The sequence below is a fragment of the Coregonus lavaretus genome, assembly GCF_964263955.1.
Source record: "Coregonus lavaretus genome assembly, contig: HAP1_SCAFFOLD_2187, whole genome shotgun sequence".
In the NCBI taxonomy this organism is placed as follows: Eukaryota; Metazoa; Chordata; class Actinopteri; order Salmoniformes; family Salmonidae; genus Coregonus; species Coregonus lavaretus.
The window spans coordinates 52,921-77,414 of NW_028167116.1; the positions used below are offsets into that span (position 1 = coordinate 52,921).

At 44.5% G+C, this 24,494-nt stretch overlaps 1 protein-coding gene across 1 annotated transcript in view; it reads right to left on the minus strand.

Annotated features, from left to right (window-relative positions):
• LOC311113860 (integrin alpha-7-like) overlaps nt 1-24,494 on the minus strand; it is a gene marked incomplete at its 5' end in the record, with an annotated part of 56,469 nt that overhangs the window by 26,993 nt on the left and 4,982 nt on the right. The window contains 7 exons of the mRNA XM_084189148.1: nt 4,652-4,740; nt 5,347-5,540; nt 5,988-6,195; nt 10,342-10,449; nt 11,717-11,848; nt 13,857-14,112; nt 16,284-16,491. Of these exons, the coding sequence (XP_084045274.1) occupies nt 4,652-4,740; nt 5,347-5,540; nt 5,988-6,195; nt 10,342-10,449; nt 11,717-11,848; nt 13,857-14,112; nt 16,284-16,491 (1,195 nt within the window). The remainder of the gene's footprint in view (nt 1-4,651; nt 4,741-5,346; nt 5,541-5,987; nt 6,196-10,341; nt 10,450-11,716; nt 11,849-13,856; nt 14,113-16,283; nt 16,492-24,494) is intronic.

The window sequence follows — 24,494 nt, forward strand, 5'->3', positions numbered from 1 at the left end:
TGATTTTGTTGTCAGCACATTCAACTATGTAAAAAGAAAATTATTATTTCATTCATTCAGATCTAGGATGTGTTGTTTAAGTGTTCCCTTTATTTTTTTGAGCAGTGTATATATATATATACAGTGAGGGAAAAAAGTATTTGATCCCCTGCTGATTTTGTACGTTTGCCCACTGACAAAGACATGATAAGTCTATAATTTTAATGGTAGGTTTATTTGAACAGTGAGAGACAGAATAACAACAAAAAAATCCAGAAAAACGCATGTAAAAAATGTTATAAATTGATTTGGATTTTAATGAGGGAAATAAGTATTTGACCCCTCTGCAAAACATGACTTAGTACTTGGTGGCAAAACCCTTGTTGGCAATCACAGAGGTCAGACGTTTCTTGTAGTTGGTCACCAGGTTTGCACACATCTCAGGAGGGATTTTGTTCCACTCCTCTTTGCAGATCTTCTCCAAGTCATTAAGGTTTCGAGGCTGACGTTTGGCAACTCGAACCTTCAGCTCCGTCCACAGATTTTCTATGGGTTTTAGGTGTGGAGATTGGCTAGGCCACTCCAGGACCTTAATGTGCTTCTTTTTGAGCCACTCCTTTGTTGCCTTGGCCGTGTGTTTTGGGTCATTGTCATGCTGGAATACCCATCCACGACCCATTTTCAATGCCTTGGCTGAGGGAAGGAGGTTCTCACCCAAGATTTGACGGTACATGGCCCTGTCCATCATCCCTTTGATGCGGTGAAGTTGTCCTGTCCCCTTAGCAGAAAAACACCTCCAAAGCATAATGTTTCCACCTCCATGGTTGACGGTGGGGATGGTGTTCTTGGGGTCATAGGCAGCATTCCTCCTCCTCCAAACACGGCGAGTTGAGTTGATGCCAAAGAGCTCGATTTTGGTCTCATCTGACCACAACACTTTCACCCATCTCTCCTCTGAATCATTCAGATGTTCATTGGCAAACTTCAGATGGCCCTGTATGTGTGCTTTCTTGAGCAGGGGCACCTTGCGGGCGCTGCAGGATTTCAGTCCTTCACGGCGTAGTGTGTTTCCAATTGTTTTCTTGGTGACTATGGTCCCAGCTGCCTTGAGATCATTGACAAGATCCTCCCGTGTAGTTCTGGGCTGATTCCTCACCGTTCTCATGATCATTGCAACTCCACGAGGTGAGATCTTGCATGGAGCCCCAGGCCGAGGGAGATTGACAGTTATTTTGTGTTTCTTCCATTTGCGAATAATCGCACCAACTGTTGTCACCTTCTCACCAAGCTGCTTGGCGATGGTCTTGTAGCCCATTCCAGCCTTGTGTAGGTCTACAATCTTGTCCCTGACATCCTTGGAGAGCTCTTTGGTCTTGGCCATGGTGGAGAGTTTGGAATCTGATTGATTGATTGCTTCTGTGGACAGGTGTCTTTCATACAGTGAACAAGCTGAGATTAGGAGCACTCCCTTTAAGAGTGTGCTCCTAATCTCAGCTCGTTACCTGTATAAAAGACACCTGGGAGCCAGAAATCTTTCTGATTGAGAGGGGGTGAAATACTTATTTCCCTCATTAAAATGCAAATCAATTTATAATATTTTTGACATGCGTTTTTCTGGATTTTTTGTTGTCATTCTGTCTCTCACTGTTCAAATAAACCTACCATTAAAATTATAGACTGATCATTTCTTTGTCAGTGGGCAAACATACAAAAGCAGCAGGGGATCAAATACTTTTTTCCCTCACATACAGTGCCTTCGAAAAGTATTCAGACCCCTTGACTTTTTTCACATTTTGTTACATTACAGCCTTATTTTAAAATTGATTAAATAAAACAATTTCCTCAGCAATCTACACACAATACCCCATAATGACTAAGAAAAACAGGTTTTTAGAAGTTGTTGCACATTTATTAAAAATTAAAAACAAAATACCTTATTTACAGAAGTATTCAGACCCTTTGCTATGAGACTCGAAATTGAGCTCAGGTGCATCCTGTTTTCATTGACCATCCTTGAGATGTTTCCACAACTTGATTGGAGTCCACCTGTGGTTAATTCAATTGATTGGACATGATTTGGAAAGGCACACACCCGGTCTATATAAGGTCCCACAGTTGACCAAAAACCAAGCCATGAGTTCGAATTGACAATAGCGCTCCGAGACAGGATTGTGTCAAGGCACAGATCTCAGGAACAGTACCAAAACATTTCTGCAGCATTGAAGGTCCCCAAGAACACAGTGGCCTCCATCATTCTTAAACTGAATAATTTTGGAACCACCAAGACTCTTCCTAGAGCTGGCCACCCGGCCAAACTGAGCAATTGGGGGAGAAGGGCCTTGGTCAGGGAGGTGACCCGATGGTCACTCTGACAGAGCTCTAGAGTTCCTCTGTGGAGATGGGAGAACCTTCCAGGACAACCATCTCTGCAGCACTCCACCAATCAGGCCTTTATGGTAGAGTGGCCAGACTGAAGCCACTCCTCAGTAAAAGGCACATGACAGCCCGCTTGGAGTTTGCCAAAAGGCACCTAAAGACTCTTAGACCATGAGAAACAAGATTCTCTGGTCTGATGAAACCAAAATTGAATTGAAGATTTGGCCTGAATGCCAAGCGTCACATCTGGAGGAAACCTGGCACCATCCCTACAGTGAAGCATGGTGGTGGCAGCATCATTACATTTACATTTTAGTCATTTAGCAGATGCTCTTATCCAGAGCGACTTACAGTTAGTGAGTGCATACATTTTATTAATTTTTTTCATACTGGCCCCCCGTGGGAAACGAACCCACAACCCTGGCGTTGCAAACGCCATGCTCTACCAACTGAGCTACATCCCTGCTGGCCATTCCTTCCCCTACCCTGGACGACGCTGGGCCAATTGTGCGCCGCCCCATGGGTCTCCCGGTCGCGGCCGGCTACGACAGAGCCTAGATTCAAACCAGGATCTCTAGTGGCACAGCTAGCACTGCAATGCAGTGCCTTAGACCACTGCGCCACTCAAGAGACATGCTGTGGGGACAATTTTCAGCAGCAGGGACTGGGAGACTAGTCAGGATCGAGGGAAAGATGAACGGAGCAAAGTACAGAACGCTCAGGACCTCAGACTGGGGCGAAGGTTCACCTTCCGACAAGACAACGACCCTAAGCACACAGCGAAGACAATGCAGGAGTGGCTTCGGGACAAGTCTCTGAATGTCCTTGAGTGGCCCAGCCAGAGCCCGGACTTGAACCCGATCGAGCATCTCTGGAGAGAACTGCAAATAGCTGTGCAGCAATGCTCCCCATCCAACCTGACAGAGCTTGAGGAATCTGCAGAGAAGAATGGGAGAAACTCCCCAAATACAGGTGTGCCAAGCTTGTAGCGTCACACCCAAGAAGACTCGAGGCTGTAATCATTGCCAAAGGTGCTTCAACAAAGTACTGAGTAAAGGGTCTGAATACTTTTTCGAAAAACCAGTTTTTTCTTTGTCATTATAGTGTATTGTGTATTGATGAGGGGGGAAAAACATTTTAATCCATTTTAGAATAAGGCCATAACCTAACAAAATGTGGAAAAAGTCAAGGGGTCTGAATACTTTCCGAAGGCACTTGTTCATACAGTACCAGTCAAAAGTTTGGACACACCTACTCATTTAAAGGTTTTTCTTTATTTGTACTATTTTCCACATTGCAGAATAATAGTGAAGACATCAAAACTATGAAATAACACATATGGAATCATATAGTAACCAAAAAAGTGTTAAACAAATCAAAATACATTTTTGATTTTAGATTCTTCAAAGTAGCCACCCTTTGCCTTGATGACAGCTTTGCACACTCTTGCATTCTCTCAACCAGTTTCACCTGGAATGCTTTTCCAACAGTCTTGAAGGAGTTCCCACATATGCTGAGCACTATATTTTGATTTGTTTAACACTGTTTTGGTTACTACATGATTCCATATGTGTTATTTCATAGTTTTGATGTCTTCACTATTATTCTACAATGTAGAAAATAGTACAAATGAAGAAAAACCCTTGAATGAGTAGGTGTGTCCAAACTTTTGACTGGTATTGTATATATATATATATAAACGGTCATCTCATATTATAGTATATCAAAACATTACAATTCCATGTTATAGACTGACCAGGTGAATCCAGGTGAAAACTATGATCCCTTATTCATGTCACTTGTTAAATCCACTTCAATCAGTGTAGATGAAGGGATGAGACAGGTTAAAGAAGGATTTCTAAGCCTTGAGACAATTGAGACATGAATTATGTATGTGTGCCATTCAGAGGGTGAATGGGCAAGACAAAATATTTAAGTGCGCCTTGGAATGGGGTATGGTAGTAGGTGCCAGGCGCACTGTTTTGAGTGTGTCAAGAACTGCAACGCTGCTGGGTTTTTCACGCTCAACAGCTTCCTGTTTGTATCAACAGTGGCCCACCACCCAAAGGACATCCAGCCAACTTGACAACTGTGGAAAGCATTGCAGTCAACATGGGCCAGCATCCCTGTGGAACGCTTTCAACACCTTGTAGAGGCCATGCCCCGAGGAATTGAGGCTGTTCTGAGGGCAAAAGGGGGTGCAACTCAATATTAGGAAGGTGTTCCTAATGTTTTTTGCACTCAGTGAATAATCATGATGTGATGAGCAACGAGCTTTTCTAAAGGTTCTTTTCACCTGTGCAGGCTTGGTATCGATGCCTGAGGATGAGCCTCGGTAGATGAACACTTTGCCATCTCCATCGAACGGAGCCCCCACAGCAATGTCTGGATGGAGAGAGACAGACACATTACATATCAACTATACTAAGCCTCATTCAGACATTGTCTTTTGTAGGGTCAGGAGTAGGGTTGTAAAATTATGGAAACTTTAAATAAATTCTGGAACTCATTATCACCTGATTCCGGGAATTCGGGAAAACCAGAGAATTTATTGTGACGCTAGTCAAGAGGGTTACTTGCTCAGGTCACCTGGACTTTTACTTTCAGTTTTACATTCACCTGCTGGAGCTCAACCTGGAGCAAGACATCATATCAGTAGTGTGTGTGTGTGTGTGTGTGTGTGTGTGTGTGTGTGTGTGTGTGTGTGTGTGTGTGTGTGTGTGTGTGTGTGTGTGTGTGTAATGAACAGTAGTACTGGTAACTGCAGTGTGCAGGATCTTGTTTTCTCTCACATAAATTGATCAGGAAAACTCCTGACCCTAAGGACAATAGACTTGCGTGCCAAATGGCCAAAAGTAGTGCACTACATAGGGAATAGGGTGCCATTTAGGATGTGACGAGTGACTCAGACCCCTCAGTCCCTTCAGTGCAGTCGACTGTAATGTGAATGTCGTTTAAATCAAGTTTTGATTTGATTTGATCCTTCCTCACCATCATATCCGTCCCTGTCCAAGTCTCCCACATTGTTGACGGTCAATCCAAACATGGAGTCATAGGTTCCGTTGAGCCTGATTGGCCGAGCATACTCCCAGTTACCGAATGGGTTGAGGAAGACGTACACAGCACCTCCGATATCTGCTTTCCTGTCAAAGTAGTTAGGAGCTCCCACTATCAGGTCTGTCCAGCTGGGGGGGGGAGAACAAGGAAGGAAGGAAGGAAGGAAGGAGGGAGGGAGGGAGGGAGGGAGGGAGGGAGGGAGGGAGGGAGGGAGGGAGGGAGGGAGGTTCAGATAGAGCTCTACAGAATCTTGGGTTGAAACAAGAAGATGATGGATACAAATGTAAACATCCGTCACTGAAATAATTTCCCTAAATGGTTTCCAGGTTCTTCACAAATCCTGGTCAGAGTATTCCCAGTTATGGGATTCCATCCGTTCATATTCCTACCTAATTCCGGAAAACTTCCAACTGGGATTTCTGAAAACATGGGAACTGGGAATTTTCTGGAAATGTGCAACATTACTCAGCCCTCACTGTTGAGCCATGGCCACAGAGTATCTGTCTGTACATTCCATACATTCCCATACACTGCTATCAATAGTATCAGCAGCAGACATATGCATTAGTTCTCACCCGTCACTGTTGAGATCAGCCGTAGCCACAGAGTAGCCAAAGGAAGAAGCCAGTTCCTCTCCCCACAGGATGTGCTGTGGCACCAGGCGGTACACGTTGTCTTTACGCAGCAGCACCACCGCTCCTGTGTGATTGGCTCTCGGAGCCCCCGCCACAAAGGTCAGCTCGCCACGACTCATTATGCCCTTAGCAGAGTCCACTGAGAAGCCTGGAGCAAGGCATTATGGGATAACAGTTAGTAGCAGTTGTGTGTGTGTGTGTGTGTGTGTGTGTGTGTGTGTGTGTGTGTGTGTGTGTGTGTGTGTGTGTGTGTGTGTGTGTGTGTGTGTGTGTGTGTGTGTGTGTGTGTGTGTGTGTGTGTGTGTGTGTGTGTGTGCGTGCGTGCGTGCGTGCGTGCGTGCGTGCGTGTGTGTGTGTCTGTGTGTGTGTGTGTGTGTGTGTCTGTGTGTGTGTGTGTGTGTGTGTGTGTGTGTAATTTAATTCACAATGAAACAACCCAAAGGCAAACACACTAAACAGCTACAGTATTTTCCAACATGCGGGGTGTGAGAGGAGGGATTGCAAGGAGTCTTGTTTTAACATTTAACAGTGTCAACATTCAGGCAGAAGCGTCTCATAGACAAACACAGAGACAGACAAATACTATTATTTTTTAAAAGAGTGACAGACAAATACTATCCTCTAGACAAACATACAGAGAGACAAACAGAGACGGACACGGAGCAGTTCAGGACGACAGGTGCGGAATGACCTAAAGGTTGGCTGCACTACTGTGGCAGCCTCTGAGGTCTAGGTTGCTGAATACATTAGTCTGGTCAAATAGTTAAACAGCTTGAGAATCATAACTAGTTTACAAATTTGTCTTGAGAGAACAGGTGGCCTAGCGGTTAAGAACGTTAGGCCAGTAATTGAAAGGTTGCTGGTTCAAATTCAAGAGCTGATTAGGTGAAAAATATGTTGATGTGCGCTTGAGCAAGGTAATTACTGGTTGCTCTGGATAAGAATGTCTGCTAAATTACTAAAATGTGGGTCAGCAGACAGTTGTCTGGTAGGTTTTCTGCATTGTTTAGGAGCTCCAGGACAACAGTTGTGGAATTCTGCTGTCTGACTTACTGTAGAACAAGTAACTAACAGAACTGTGTCCCTTTAAGAGGAATGCTACAGTTGGACATGTGATCCAGTAAAACTGTAGGCCTTTAAGAGATTAAGAGAAAACGTCCGTAAATATCACAAACTAGGCCTTTAAGAGAGGGATGAGCTAATTTGTCCTTTCACGCAAAAGTCACATCAAACCCAGTAAAATGTATTTGTGCCCCTTTAAGATGAACGCTACAGTTAGAGTTGTGATCCAGTAAAACTGTGTCCCTTTAAGATGAACGCTACAGTTAGAGTTGTGATCCAGTAAAACTGTGTCCCTTTAAGATGAACGCTACAGTTAGAGTTGTGATCCAGTAAAACTGTGTCCCTTTAAGATGAACGCTACAGTTAGAGTTGTGATCCAGTAAAACTGTGTCCCTTTAAGATGAACGCTACAGTTAGAGTTGGGATCCAGTAAAAGTGTGTCCCTTTAAGATGAACGCTACAGTTAGAGTTGTGATCCAGTAAAACTAACTAAGGCCTTTATTAAGAGATAGATAGATGAAGCTACATTTTAAAACGGAGGCCTTTCAAAGAGGGAGGAGCTACTTTTCTCTTTTACACAGAAGTCTGATCCTCTCTGTTTTTTACACAAAGAAGTCCAATTTGCTCTGTAAAGCTATAAAGGGAACCGAGGCTTTATCCTGCAACCTTTTTTAAACCGAATGTGGCCCACCAGGTTCAGAAATGGGGCCCCTGCAAACAGTTGTGTTGTGCAGCTGTCTACAGTGTAGTTGTAAGACTATGTGTTAAAAAAGCTACCGAGCCCTAGAATCAAATAAAAGCTCAATTGATATAAATGGATCTAAATATATTGTAACTACTTTAACTCATCTCTGATCAGTAGTTCTCAGTGGGATTTTCTGTCAACGGAAAATCGTGTGAGACAAATTGGAAGAATTTGAACATTTCATTTTTCATTGGCTGTATTTATATTGGCAGTTACTGTGGAAAAACTGGGCCTGACTCATCGGTGGACTGCGCTGGGTTCTCTGTCCAACAGTAATCAGATTTAATGGACACGATCTGAGGAGAAACAGCATGAACTAGGCTGCTGCCGGGTCCTGACTGGTTCACTGGGTCGAGAGACTGGATTTAATTATAAGCTATTTACATTTACAACGAGCTATTTACATTTTAAGACATTAGGGACCAGTTTCCCGGACACATATCAAGCCTAGTCCTGGACTAAGAGATAATTTTATTGGAGAAATCTCCATTAGACATAATATAATAATACAATGCATACTGGGCTAGTTTCCCGGAATTCCTGGACTATAAAGGATATCATACTATTAGTATATTATACAGTTACATTAGACATTGTATACATCAGTAAAGCTAAGTAGAATCCCATGTGATGTCAGTCAGAGATAAAGATGACAACACACTGTGGTGAAATTCCTCTACATTTAATTCTGCATTTAATTTGGCTTTAATTTGGATTTAATTTAGTTCTGTATTTAACTAAACTAAAAAAAAAAATACCAGTAATAGCAATACTGTCTGTCTGTGGCCTTTTAGTAAGCGTGCAAAACATATGCATTTAGTCATTATGTCATTTGGTTAGAGGGTCAGTGGAGGCATGCTGCGAGTTATAAGTGAGGGGTCAAAGGTAATAATGGCCATTAAGGATGTGGAGGAAGAGGGATAAGGCAGGCTCTGTCCCAAATGGAACCCTATTCTCTTCATAGTGCACTACTTTTCACCAGGGCCTATAGGACCCACAGTGCACTGTACTGTATATAGGGAATTAGGTGCCGTTTGGGACGCATTCCGGTTTCTGTGTACAGGAGGATGAGAATAGAGAGATTTGATGGGAACAATCAATCGGACGGACCAAACCGTTATTGGTTAGAGTCCATTAGCTGGATCTAAAATGGGAATGAGGAAGTATCTATTATCAATGAGAGAGATGTCGCTCAGCTCCAAGGAGAGGACTGCTCTAAACTATGCACTAGAACGCAGATTGTAAACACTCTGTTCCCCATGGGATCTACCCTGCGAGAGCCGTCTTTGAGATACAGAGATACTGTACATGTCAGTGTTGGTATTGTCTTTCTACACAGAAATCCTCCATGGATGATTACCATGGTGATCTCAGAATACTTTGTTCACCTGTGAGATTTGTTTATAAACTCTGCTTTACTTACTTTGTTATTTCACTTCAAACCCCTTTATTGTAATTAGCAAAGTTACCTGTATCTACAAAATGTAGATAAGAATGTAGATATAGATGTACTGTATATAGAACCACCACCAAGGTACCCTGGACAGCTTCAACCCGCCACACCATTGAGTAAAGTCCAGACTGACAGGCTGTGCAGACAGCCCCACCATACAGACTGACAGACTGACAGGCTGTGCAGACCACCCCAACCATACAGACTGACAGACTGACAGGCTGTGCAGACCACCCCACCATACAGACTGACAGGCTGTGCAGACCACCCCAACCATACAGACTGACAGACTGACAGGCTGTGCAGACCACCCCAACCATACAGACTGACAGACTGACAGGCTGTGCAGACCACCCCACCATACAGACTGACAGACAGTACAGACCACCCCAACCATACAGACTGACAGACTGACAGGCTGTGCAGACCACCCCAACCATACAGACTGACAGACAGTACAGACCACCCCAACCATACAGACTGACAGACTGACAGGCTGTGCAGACCACCCCACCATACAGACTGACAGACTGACAGGCTGTGCAGACCACCCCAACCATACAGACTGACAGACAGTACAGACCACCCCACCATACAGACTGACAGACTGACAGGCTGTGCAGACCACCCCACCATACAGACTGACAGACAGTACAGACTGATAGGAACACAGAGAGACATGCAGACCAGTCGGAGTCCTACGTTCTAATCTACGTACGTTCTAAACACGTTCTAGAGAAGAGCTAGCACCGAGCACACACCAACACACGGGGGTAAGGTGGGAGGACAGCAGGGTTGGGGTTAATTCCATTCCAATTCCAGTCAACTCAGGAAGTACACTGAAATTCCAATTATCTTCAATGCTTTTCAATGCGGACAATTTGGAATTGGAATTTGGTTTACATTCTGAATTGACTGGCAGTGAAATGGAATTGACCCCAACCCTGGAGGAAAGGAGGGTAAGTCTACAGTAAGTTGTATCAACATGAATCTGGTTTGTTCAAACAAACAACACCTCACTCCAAGCTACAAACCTAAGTAGCTATTCTGAGCTACGTCCTCAAACATGGGCCGGTTGGAGTGTGGCTCCAGAGTTTTGTACACCAGGGCATCTTCATCGGGACTAGCCATGAACAAGAGCCCTGTGGCCCGAGAGAGAGGAAGAGAGAGGGGGGGGGGGGGAGTGGAGGAGTGGAGGAGTGGAGGAGTGGAGGAGTGGAGGGGAGGTGGTGAAGGGGAACAGGGTGACAAGGAGAGAGAGAGGGAGTGCAGGTGAGAAAGGACTGTGCTGTGATTGTGTGTTTTCTTCTTCCTGGTATCGCAGTGGTTTGTGGGTAAACCACTGGCACCTAACAGAAGGACGACAAGACTGACTCACGCTGTACCCAGAATGCACGGCCAGAACTGTCTGTGGGGGAAACGCAAACCCACTGACTCCCAGAATAGACAGACCTAGCCTGGTCACAGATCAGTTTGTAATGTTTAGCCAAATTATCTATGTTTTATAGCCTGGTCCGAGATCTGTTTGTTCCTTTAGACAACTCCTTTAGACAACTCCTTTGACTATGATATAAGCTGGTCCCAGATCTGTTTGTGTCTTTAGACAACTAATTTGACTATGTTCTATAGACTGGTCCCAGACCTATTTGTGCTTTTTAGCCAATTTCTGTATGACATGACAGCAATTTGCTACTAAAGTACAAGTTGCATATATAGTAGACTATATTTTATTATATTATAATTATATTATTACAAGCAGATCTTGGACCAGGCTATAACAGGCCATGATGACTGTGAGATAATAATATTCCTCTTAAGTAGCCTATTATAATATTGTAATATTTCTGACCCCAGCAGTTAGGAAAGGTATTTTCCCGTTGGCAACCGCAGTGCACAGAGTCTCTCTGCATGTCTGAGGATATTTCTATCATGATTGGTCCATTCCTACGGTAGCTACTTCATGTGGGAGATTATTCCGAGTGGAGCTGTCTGGTTTTAGCTCTGGTGAGTCACACTCCCTCATAACAGACCAGGGTCAGGGATGGACCCTACGGACACGAGAGAAACAGAGAAACAGTACTAGGGTGTGTCTGAAATGCCACCCTGTTCTTTATCTAGTCCACTACTTTTGACCAGTGGCTCTTGTCTGCACCGCACTGCCCTGGGCCAGTTTAGACTAGGCCTGTCTGCCTTTCTAGAGCCCTCTTAGTAGCTACTCTGGGTCCTCTAGGTATGGGATATGTATTTATTTTGGGTACAGTGTGTCGTCAGTCAGTTGTTGTTGTCCTTCCCTGCCCCTCTCCTGTCCTGTCCTGTGCTGTGCTCAGTGATCTCTGGTGAGACAGGGCAGCAGGCAGACAGCTGTGTGAGAGGAGCAGGAGAGGGCTGGGCAGGGACGGTCGGTCCTACCCAGGTAACTATGGTAGGGAACAGGGATCAGCTGAGCATTCAGCTGTTTCTCATCCGCCACCTCATAGGGCCCGTCGTCATAGAAACCCAGATCCAGTAGAGTCTGGTTTAGTAGCTGGACACGCATCTCTCCTGGAAGGAACAGAGTTAGAGGACACAGACACTCAGACACACACACAGACACACAGACAGACACAGATACACATTCGCTCTCTCCCTCTTTCTCTCTCTCTCTCTCTCTCCCTCTTTCTCTCAACCTCCCTCTATCTCTCTCCCTCTTTCTCTCTCTCTCTCTCTCTCTCTCTCCCTCTTTCTCTCTCTCTCTCTCTCTCCCTCTTTCTCCCTCCCTCTATCTCTTTCTCTCTTCCTCTCTTCTCTCTCCCTCTTTCTCTCTTCCTCTCTATCTCTCTCCCTCTTTCTCTCTTCCTCTCTATCTCTCTCCCTCTTTCTCTCTTCCTCTCTATCTCTCTCCCTCTCTTAATTTCAGAAGGAACAAAACTCCATTACCCCCTACAAAGATCAATAGGGACTCAGTCGATAGAGTGACCACATATACTGTAAGTACCTGGGAATCGAAATAGACAATAAACTGAAATTCAATGACTGCCTTTGCAAAGATAAAGAAATTGCAACAGAGAATGTTTTTTTACATAAACTGAACCATTTTAATGTCGACCGCCATATCTTACAAATGTTCTATAAATCTGTCCTGCAGAGTGTGCTGTCCTTTGGTCTGATATGCGTGTTCAGAAACATGCGAGACCAAGTCAAGCTTCAGCGCTTGATTAAGACGGCGGGAAGGATAATTGGTATAGATCAAGAATCAGCCACCAACCTGTACACAAAACTCATCTTCCTAAAACTTGACAGCATTTTACAGGACAGTACCCATCCCCTTCACTCTAACACAGTCACAGCAGCAGCCGGATAAGGGGAAAGAGACTTCTTCAAAGAAAATTAAAACTGATAGATATGGTGACGGTTTTATTCCAACAGCCATTAGGCTGTATAATAGATAGTCTGTTGGTCCTCCATTATACAGAATATTGCACTTTCACTTTAAATGTGTAGCTATAGCACTTGAATTAATTATATTGTGTAGTTTCTGTTTTCATGTTTTATGTACCGTCTTTTAAGCACATGACCAAATGAATATTAATAATAAAGTTGATCTGAATTTGAACTATGAACCCTCCCTCCCTCCCTCCCTCCCCCATCTCTCTCTCCCTCCCTCCCTCCCTCCCCCTCTCTCTCTCCATCCCTCCGCCCTCTCTCTCTCTCTCTCTCTCTCTCTTCTCTCTCTCTCTCTCTCTCTCTCTCTCTCTCTCTCTCTCTCTCTCTCTCTCTCTCTCTCTCTCTCTCTCTCTCTCTCTCTCTCTCTCTCTCTCTCTCTCTCTCTCTCTCTCTCTCTCTCTCTCTCTCTCTCTCTCTCTCTATTGCCAAACACACACTTCCATTTTCAAACATACACAACAAACACATACAAAACAGATAAGTACAGGACAAAGTACACCATCTTTAGGGTTCCACAGTGAAAATGTCAAGTACCATATCATGTAAATCGTGACTCTACCTAAGGCCTGTTTAATATATGATACAGTGATCCATAATTTCAGCCATATTGATCCCTGACGTTAAATAATGACAGTTCCATCCATCAGACCAGTAACTAACTGCTGGGAATCAATCACTTTGATCGATCAGTAGGACTGCTGAGGCCAATCAGTAGATTGGCTTATAAATCAATGATTTGTCCACGGAATTTCTTTTTATGTAAACAGAATTGTGCGGGTTTTTTTGGGTTTTTTTGCACTATGCTTCTACATCTAAGACAACTGTAAGCGAAAAACGGACAAAAAAAACTCCAATAAGATATTTTCAGTCTAATTTCATTCTTTCAGACAGTGCCAAAATATTTCCCCCATTCAGTAAGTAAAGTAAAGGCATATATTAGCTGAATCGACACAATAAGACGTGGACTTATCTTGTCACTTTTAAGTGTCTGAAAACATCTCACAACAAGCTTTGACTTTTGAGTGAACTATCATTTGAAACACCTCAGGTGTCAGTCATCATTATTTAACCTGTATTTATACAGGTGTGTCTCAATGAGATAATTTTAAAAAGTGTGTCACCGTACCTTTCCAGTTGTACGTTCCAGGAGCTCCGAACATGATATATTGGTTGTCAGGTGTGAAGGCGGCAGACAGGCCCTGCTGACAGAAGCCAAACTGTTCGTGTCCCTGGGGTCGCCCCTCACAGAACTTCCACTCCCCTCCATCCAGATCGTCCCTCTCTGTCAGGTCCTCACTGAGCACGTAGCAACGCCCGATGGGGTCTCGCGTCTCCAACGGCTGGCTCACACGCTGACGTAGCTCGTACAGGTGGGCACACGTCTGAAAAAGGGGCGGGAGAGGTATATAGTAGTAGGTTCATTGAAGAGGTCCCATAGGTTTGGACAGAGGCAGGAGAGAAGCTAAGCAACTGGAATAGATGGTCTACTTCACTACAGACATGCTAAACACAACTCGTACAGGTGGGCACAGGTCTGGTTCAGTGAAGAGTTCCCACAGGTCTGGTTCATTGAAGAGGTCCCACAGGTCTGATTCATTAAAGAGGTCCCACAGGTCTGATTCATTAAAGAGGTCCCACAGGTCTGGTTCATTGAAGAGGTCCCACAGGTCTGGTTCATTGAAGAGGTCCCACAGGTCTGATTCATTGAAGAGGTCCCACAGGTCTGATTCATTAAAGAGGTCCCACAGGTCTGGTTCATTGAAGAGGTCCCACAGGTCTGGTTCATTGAAGATGTCCCACAGGTCTGGTTCATTGAAGAGGTCCCACAGGTCTGATTCATTGAAGAGGTCCCACAGGTCTGGTTCATTGAAGAGGTCAACAGTTCTGATTCATTAAAGAAAAACAACAAAAACCAAAACGTGCACCCCTTGGGTTCCGTCTCTCACAGTTGAAGTGTACCTATGATAAAAATTACAAACCTCTACATGCTTTGTAAGTGGGAAAACCTGCAAAATCGGCAGTGTATCAAATACTTGTTCTCCTCACTGTATGTGAGAATGCTGTTCATTGACTACAGCTCAGTGTTCAACACCATAGTTCCCTCAAAGCTCATCACTAAGCTAAGGACCCTGGGACTAAACACCTCCCTCTGCAACTGGATCCTGGACTTCCTGACAGGCCGCCCCCAGGTGGTAAGGGTAGGTAATAACACATCTGCCACGCTAATCCTCAACACGGGGGGGCCCTCAGGGGTGCGTGCTCAGTCCCCTTCTGTACTCCCTGTTCACCCATGACTGCATGGCCAGGCACGACTCCAACACTATCATTAAGTTTGCTGACGACACAACAGTGGTAGGCCTGATCACCGACAACGACGAGACAGCCTATAGGGTGGAGGTCAGAGACCTGGTCGTGTGTTGCCAGGATAACAACCTCTCCCTCAATGTGATCAAGACAAAGGAAATGATTGTGGACTACAGGAAAAAGACGACCGAACACACTCCCATTCTCATCGACGGGGCTGTAGTGGAGCAGGTTGAGAGCTTCAAGTTCCTTGGTGTCCACATCACCAACAAACTATCATGGTACAAACACACCAAGACAGTCGTGAAGAGGACAAAGCCTATTCCCCCTCAGGAGACTGAAAAGATTTGACATGGGTCCTCAGATCCTCAAAAAGTTCTACAGCTGCACCATCGAGAGCATCCTGACTGGTTGCATCACTGCCTGGTATGGCAATTGCTCTGCCTCCGACCGCAAGGCACAACAGAAGGTAGTGCGTACAGCCCAGTACATCACAGGGGCCAAGCTCCTGCCATCCAGGACCTCTATACCAGGCGGTGTCAGAGGAAGGCCCTAAATATTGTCAAAGACTCCAGACACCCTAGTCATAGACTGTTCTCTCTGCTACCGCCCGGCAAGTGGTACCGGAGCACCAAGTCTAGGTCCAAAAGGCTTCTTAACAGCTTCTACCCCCAAGCCATAAGACTGCTGAAGAGCTAATCAAATAGCTACCGGGACTATTTGCATTTTACGCTGCTGCTACTCTGTTGAGGTGTATTGCAATATGTAAAGTTAGAGCCAGGATAGCTCAGTCGGTAGAGCATCAGACATTTAATCTGAGGGTTCAAATCCCTTTTTGGGCGTTGCTTTGACATTTTCCTTCCTTCAAGAGGCAGTCTGCTGCTATTCTCTGTTCATTATCTATGCATAGTCACTTTAACTCTACCTACATGTACATAGTAAAGTAATTACCTCGACTAACCGGTGCCCCCAGCACATTGACTCTGTACCGGTACCCTCTGTATACAGCTTCGCTACTATTATTTTACTGCTGCTCTTTAATTATTTCTTAAAATTTATTTTTTGTTATCTATTTTTTACTTAGCACTTATTTTTCTTAAAACTGCATTGTTGGTTAAGGGCTTGTAAGTAAGCATTTCACTGTAAGGTCTACTACACCTGTTGTATTCGGCGCATGTGGTAAATAAAATGTGATTTGATTTGGAGTTGGTCAGGGAAACCTCTGTGTGGTTGTGTACTGTGTACTAACCACCACCTTTCCTCCAATCCCCTGGCTCTTGACTGTCACTCCTAGCCACTGGTTGTCCTTGCTTTCCTGGTCGAGGTTTACGTCTCCATCGATGTCCACACGCTCGCAGTCAAACTCCTCGCCTGTGATTGGACAGCGGTACAGGGCGCCAGGGCGCTGCCTCCGCATCACGCCCAGTCCTCTGGCCCGCGGAGCCCCCACCAGGATCCTGTTAGCAAGACACACAAACACACATGAATTTCTATGGAAATGGACAATAAAAGTATCGTAGCAAATTGTATCATATCATTTCATATGTGATTGTTTCTGGGAGTATCCATTTAAAGGGGTAATCAGTAGTTACTGCATCCATTTTTGGACTTATAAATTAATGATACAGTATGTACCCATTGATTCTTGAAGAATATAACTTATAAATGCCTCATGAGCATAGTTTACTGGCGTACCCCATCAGAACCCAAAATATAACCTTGTTCTACTCCAAAGTTTGTAAACAAAGTAAATGTAAACAACCACTGTATAGCCTCAAAACATGGTTAAAACTATCATTTTTATATCATGGATGTTCAGTCCATGCATCCATAGCTCTGTCTATGAATCCCTCAGATCACTCTGCTGTTGTTTCAACTGCTGATTGGTCCTTTAAGGCCAGGAACGTTTCCTTCACACACAGGACTGGAACTAGGAGTCTCTCATGACACACTGATCAAAACACAAATGATTAAGTAGCTGGCCAGCACACTCAAGATTTGGTTCTGGCAGCATGCCTACAAGCCCATTAGTCATCACCTGAACAGGAAACACACTGGGCACCATACATACGACTGGCTAAATTTTCTGAACTTTGTGAGGGGAGCTTTCTGGCGCCCAGTGCTGCTGAGTCATCACCCAATTGGGTGCTACACAGAGCGGAAGAGAAGTCCAGTGGCTATACGAGTCAGGCTGGTTCCCAGACTTGCCCTCTGCAATCAGCAGACTCCATCACCATCATCTACCATCCTCTGACCAGCTCGCTCCACTCAAGCCACTTATTTTTCTTAAAACTCCATTATCGGTTAAGGGCTTGTAAGTAAGCATTTCACTGTAAGGTTGTATTCGGTGCATGTGGTAAATAAAATGTGATTTGATTTAGAGTTGGTCAGGGAAACCTCTGTGTGGTTGTGTACTGTGTACTAACTTTCAAGCCATGAACTGATCCTCTCCATCGTAGGAGGATGCAGTTTTCAAAGACTTGGCCTCTATTGGTTGACCTGTCATGATATATTGCTTGTTTGTTTTTGAAGCGCTTTGAGATTCTATGAAAAGTGCTACAGAAACGTAATAAATTATTATTATTATTACTATGTATGACCAGCTCTCCTGAGCTAGTTAGTTTAGATGTTGTATATTTGACATGTTGTTTACAACAACCTCAGGTACGTTCAGTGAGGTCTCTATTCTCTGACACACAAAGCATCAACGTATTACTGGGAGGTTGTATCTAACACTGATTATCATGATTCCCTCCCCCTCCTATCTTTTGTAACGGTTGCGTTTTCACTGCCTTGGCTCTGGCTTCAGCCTTATACGGGCTGGCTGGTCCAGGCAGGGGGCTATTTAAAAACCCACCATGGAACCACATTCCACCCAACCAACACTCTCCTCTCTCTCCTATCACAGAGAAACACAGGGAGAGAGGGGGGAGAGTGGGGGGAGTGGGAGAGAGAGAGCAAGGGAGAAAGAGATAGTGGGTGGGAGAGAAAGAGAGGAAAAATGAGAGTAAAGAGAGGGAGAGAGAGGGAGATTGGAGAGAGACGGAGAGAGAAAGAGAGAGGGAGAGAGAGAGAGAGAGAGAGAGAGAGAGAGAGAGAGAGTGGGAGAGAGAGAGAGAGAGAGAGAGGGGGGGGAGAGAGAGAGGGGGGAGAGAGAGAGAGAGAGCGGGGGGGGGAGAGAGAGAGGGGGGGAGAGAGAGAGAGAGGGGGTGGAGAGAGAGAGAGAAAGAGAGAGGGGGAGAGAGAGAGAAAGAGAGAGAGAGAGCGAGAGAGAGAGAGAGAGAGAGAGAGAGAGAGAGAGAAAGGGGCGTGTTCAAAATGAGAAAATGCTTTGAAAAAACGAAAATGTGTGAATGTCCATGTGAAATGTTTAAGTCTTCCACCTGTCTTATTTTGATATGTACAAGCAGCACATTTATATTACAGCTTCCCCAACCGCTGCACCTACTGGCTGTAAATATGCTCTAGCTGAGGGCCATGCTACACACGTAGCTAGATGTACCCAGGCTTTTCTGAAATTAGCTAGCTTCAGTTAACTTCACATTCCAGCACAGGATTCATCCGTACGACTACGGTGGATATTGCTCGTCCGCCTGCCACTAACTCTAGCAGGCTTGTAACCGTGCGTGCGAGTCGCACGTGGCTAGTCCAGCGCCAAACTCTTCGTTGAGACAATGCTGAACCATCAATCCATGGGCGAGTCAGACACATTAAACATTTGTACCGAAATCAACATGAATTAAAAGTTATCTTGCAAATTCAGCAGGCTATGGTGTGAAAGAGGCTTTAAGAAGCAGTCTTTATTGTATAATCTATTGTTAATGGTGTCTTTGATGTGCTTATCAATGCACACAATACTTTTTCTCCACTCCTATGATCAAATAATTGTATAAAGTCATACAAAAGTTTTACTGTGTGTTAACTTTCAAATGCATCCTATCATTACTAAATGTGTAATGTGATAGGTGTTTTAATATGACTATATTTTTACACCAAAAAAAAACATTTTTTTAATAAAATATTTGGTAAATATTTAATTGGTCATCTTCCTCAAATACTGATAACGCAATCTTTACGAGAGGGAGGGAATCTGATTTGATTGGTCCTCAACTCGTGGCTTGGACACTTCATTCAGGATAAATTGAGTTAGTTTTGAGTTAGCCTGCCCCAGAGCAGGTTAGTCCTGAAGGATACGTCGCCATAGAAATGTACCTGGCTAAAAGCTGAGCCACTTTCGGGGTACCGGTTATCCCGAGTTGAACTTAGAGTTGACCAAAGTTGCCTCTCTAACTCTTCAAACCTGATTGGTAGTATGGGCCTCAGACAGATAGACAGAGGCCTGAAGGGGGTGAGCATGGTGGATTAGTAGCCTGTGAGTCATCAGTACCACACTAAAGCTGATGGAAGGTGTAGCGCTGTAGAAATAAGATACTGTATTTACAAGTGTAGAAATCACACACTGTGTGAACGAATGGCTAAGACAGTCATTCCTAGCCTGGAGCGTCTCCTAGCCACTCCTGAACTCTGTCTGTGCTTGAGCCAAATTCTCTGGTGTTCATTGTCATGTCATGACAGCAAATGAGGGGTAGTTGGTTAATACAATACAAACAGATCAACCTGGCGACCAGGCTACAGTCACTCCTTGCCCTGAGACATGGCTGTATAGACTCCCATGGTGTTTAGAGAAGTCTACAGCAATGTCTCAGAGCAAAGTCACTCTATTGCAGCCATGTGTAATGAGGGTACAGGCTAGAGAGCTGAACAGAACTCCAGGCAGGGTAACAGTTGGTGTATCCAACCTGACTGCAGGGTAACAGTTGGTGTATCCAACCTGACTGCAGGGTAACAGTTGGTGTATCCAACCTGACTGCAGGGTAACAGTTGGTGTATCCAACCTGACTGCAGGATAACAGTTGGTGTATGACAGCCAGCCAGCCACCCAGCCAGCCAGCTACCCAGCCAGCCACCCAGCCAGCCAGCTACCCAGCCAGCCACCCAGCCACCCACCCAGCCAGCCAGCCAGCCAGCCACCCAGCCAGCCAGCCAGCCACCCACCCAGCCAGCCAGCCACCCAGCCACCCAGCCAGCCAGCCAGCCAGCCACCCAGCCAGCCAGCCACCCAGCCAGCCAGCCACCCACCCACCCACCCACCCACCCACCCAGCCAGCCAGCCAGCCACCCAGCCACCCAGCCACCCAGCCAGCCACCCACCCAGCCAGCCAGCCAGCCACCCAGCCAGCCAGCCAGCCACCCAGCCAGCCCTCTAGTCTGACAGTACAACTGTTGCTTTTCAACATCTCCTTCACCAGTGTTACTGATGCGTTCCAAATGGCACCCTATTCCCACATAGCGAACCCTAACAGCACCATTCAACATAGGCTTACTGTTGCCCCCTAATAGTCCTACATATTTCTATTCAAGTGCAGTCATGCATGCCACACCATATTCCCTATATAATGCACTACTTTTGACCATAGGGCCCTGGTCAAATGTAGTGCACTATGTAGTGAATAGGATGCCATTTGGGACACAGTTCATGAGAAACAGCATCTGACATTATTATCAGATCTGGGTTCAAATACTATTCAAAAACATTTTAACTACTTTATCTGGGCTTGATTGAGCAACAGTTCCAAACTCCACACATCGGGCACTCCTGTAAGTCTAAAGGAAACGTTAAAAGTATTTGAAATACATCGAATACTATTTGAACCCATGTCTGATGTATTAGCAGCCACCATCCATAACCTAGTGAAGCTGTGCTAAGCTAAGCTAAACAAAGGGGACCTGGGAAAGGGAAACAAGTTATCACTAAAAGCCTGATAAAAGGTTGAACCCTGTTAACAGCAGCATTCATCTAGACCTCTGGTTTATGTAAAGGTGATAATTCAACTCTCCCACGTACTGCATGCACTGCAGACACACATTACACAGGCAGGTGTTTGGGTGTGTGGTGTGTGTGGTGTTTGGGTGTGTGGTGTGTGGTGTGTGTGGTGTTTGGGTGTGTGGTGTGTGTGGTGTTTGGGTGTGTGGTGTGTGGTGTGTGTGGTGTTTGGGTGTGTGGTGTGTGTGGTGTTTGGGTGTGTGGTGTGTGGTGTGTGTGGTGTTTGGGTGTGTGGTGTGTGTGGTGTGTGTGTGTGTGTGGGGGGGGGGGGGGGGGGGGGTGAGGTTCCACTAACCTAAAGATCTAGTACATGTTAAGTAAAATACTTCATACGCTATCTATAATGCTTTACTCACAAAGACGCAGATACATTCTGAAATTCAGAGAGGGTTTCTTAGCACTTTTAACATGCAGTTACTATAGATGTAGGTTCTGGCTATACAAATGTTCACCGCCAAGGTTATAGCACATTATTTACCTTGAAGGAGATGCACTGCTGTTTCCAGGGCTTCTTCTGTTATATGCAGATTGTATGATAATCTGCATATAACAGAAGAAGCCCTGGAAACAGCAGTACATCTCCTTCAAGGTAAATTTACTTGATGAAGACAGAATGCAAAATGTGTTGTTCGTTCCATTTGTAAGCACTATAATCTGCACAATAAAATTAAATCAATCAAAATTCAATCAATCAATGTTGGTCATTGTTTTTGTATTGCATGCCACAGTATACCGCTACTCCAGCTAAATACATCTCCATCCCTCAGTTCTCTCATCTTTCCAGAATCCATGATTTGACACGGAGGGCCCACACCAATAGAGATCCTATTAAAGTTCCAAAATGTGTGAAAATGGCAGCCATATCGGTCAGGGAGAAATCCAAACCAGTCTAATTGGAATGACTGGCAGTAAAGGCATAATCCTGAATTTACTTATGCAGGACAATAAATGTAAGGCGTGTGATGTCAGAAATGGTGTAATATAATTATTGTCAACCTAAAATATTGTCATAGAATTATAAATACACTTTATACTGGTTTTATACACATTTGATTTGAATTGATTTGAACTAGCCTCTAAACCACAGGAGGCTGCTGTGGTGAGAACATTTAATCACAGGTAAGACATTTATCTAATTTAGTACAGTCCTTTTGTAACTCCACTCACTACTTGTAGCTGTAAACACTGAGTGTACAAAACATTAGGAACACCTTCCTAAAATTGAGTTGCACCCTCCCTTTTGCCCTCAGAACAGTCTCAATTCGTCGGGCTATGGACTCTACAAGGTGTCGAAAGTATTCCACAGGGATGCTGGCCCATGTTGACTCCAATGCTTCCCACAGTTGTGTCAAGTTGGCTGGATGTCCTTTGGGTGGTGGACCACTCTTGAAACACAAACCCAGCAGCATTGCAGTTCTTGACACACTCAAACTGGTGCACCTGGCACCTACTACCATACCCCGTTCAAAGGCACTTAAATATGTTGTCTTGCCCATTCACCCTCTGAATGGCTCACATACACAATGCATGTCTCAATTATCTCAAGGCTTAAAAATCCTTCTTTAACCTGTCTCCTCCCATTGATCTTCACTGATTGAAGTGGATTTAACAAGTGACATCAATAGGGGATCAAAGCTTTCACCTGGATTCACCTGGTCAGTCCATGTCATGGAAAGAGCAGGTGTTCTTAATGTTTAGTTCATTCAGTGTAGTCCGTTTGTTTGTGTTGTTGGTCCTGGCTAGCTTAATGTTCCGGTCGGTAGCTAGCTCTCACTCAGGTGGCTGCTAGCAGCGTCATGAAAAGGGGCATGAGGAAAGCCCTACAACAGGGTTCTTCAATTCCGGTCCTGGAGGGCCGAAACACTTCTGTTTTTTATTTCTACCTGGTAGTTAATTGCACTCACCTGGTGTCCCAGGTCTGAATTAGCCCCTGATTAGAAGGAGAGGATGAAAAACAGAGGTGTTTCGGCCCTCCAGGACCGGAATTGAAGAACCCTGCCCTACAATAATATAACCTTTTTCTAAGTAGTGAGAACGCTCAGGAGCAGGCAATGTTGAAAGGTAATCTTTAGACATGTACTTTTCTTAAATGTCGTTTTGTAATTGACTAAAACAACCAGACAACAAGAAAATTGTGTATGAAAAAGGTAAAGTTTTTGCTGTGAACCAATGGGGTAACGTGTTGTTTTCCCATAAGGTGGGCTGCGACTTTTGATCTAAAATCAACTGGGAGTATTGGCAGTTAATTTGAAAAATTAATGGAATAATTCCTCTTAAACTAGCTAAGAAACATATAGTGCATATAAATTCTTAAAATTCATTATTTTACAAAGAATCTCATCACAGCACTGGCAAACCATGGTTGACCAACTCCCTGACCAAAATGGCTGACCTTTATCCCATCAGAAGAAGGTTCATGTCCATTCTAGTATTCTAATTCCTAATTCTATGCCCACACAGCCCACACCCTTCCTCCCCCCTCCCCCCTGGCTAGATGGGATATCTGGGTGTTGAGTGTGAAGGTGACAGAGTCTGTTGGAATGCTGTCATGTAGCCACCAGCACCACACAATCCTAAACACATACACACACAGACACACAGACACACAGACACAGACACACACACACGTACACACAGACACAGACACAGACACATAATTCCTGGCCTGCCAACACGAGGCACAGTGTGCACCTGTATTAAACACTACTACGTGACAGAAAGGACTACTCCCATGATTCACAGTTCCATCCAGAAAGCTGCACATTTTACCACAATGTGAATGTCCTCCTGAAGACCCTGAGATATTGCCTAGGCTTAGCTCAGTAGGCTAACACGGTCTTGAATCACACAGACATTACCCACCGAAAAAGGCATAGATGTAAACTCATTGAAAATGTGTAATGATGCTGGGATACTTTCTTAAGATAAAAGATAGCCTATTGTCTACAGAGAGACAGACAACCAACAAATCTAGGCCCGTATTCAAAAAGCACAAGCACAAGGTGCACCTGTGTAATGGTCATGTTGTTTAATCAGGTTCTTGATATGCCACACCTGTCAGGTGGATTGATTATCTTGGCAAAGGAGAAATGCTCACTAACAGGGATGTAAAGAAATGTGTGAACAACATTTGAAAAAAGTAAGGTTTTTGTGCATATGGAACATTTCTGGGATCTTTTATTTCATATCATGCAACATGGGACCAACACTTTACATGTTGCATTTATATTTTAGTTAAGTTTAGATTCAATGGTTGTAAAGATGGGGAAAGGTCTGTCCATAATAAAAAGATGCTCAGCTTTTTTGACACCCCACTCCAAACAGCAGGTCCTGCAGGCTCTAGTTTTGTCTTATCTTGATTATTGTCCAGTCGTGTGGTCGAGTGCTGCAAGGAAATACCTAATTAAGCTGCAGCTGGCCCCAGAACAGAGAGGCACGTCTTGCTCTTCATTGTAATCAAAGGGCTAATATTAATACTATGCATGCCAGTCTCTCTTGGCTAAGAGTTGAGGAAAGACTGACTGCATCACTTCTTGTTTTTATAAGAAACATTAATGTGTTAAAAATTCCAAATTC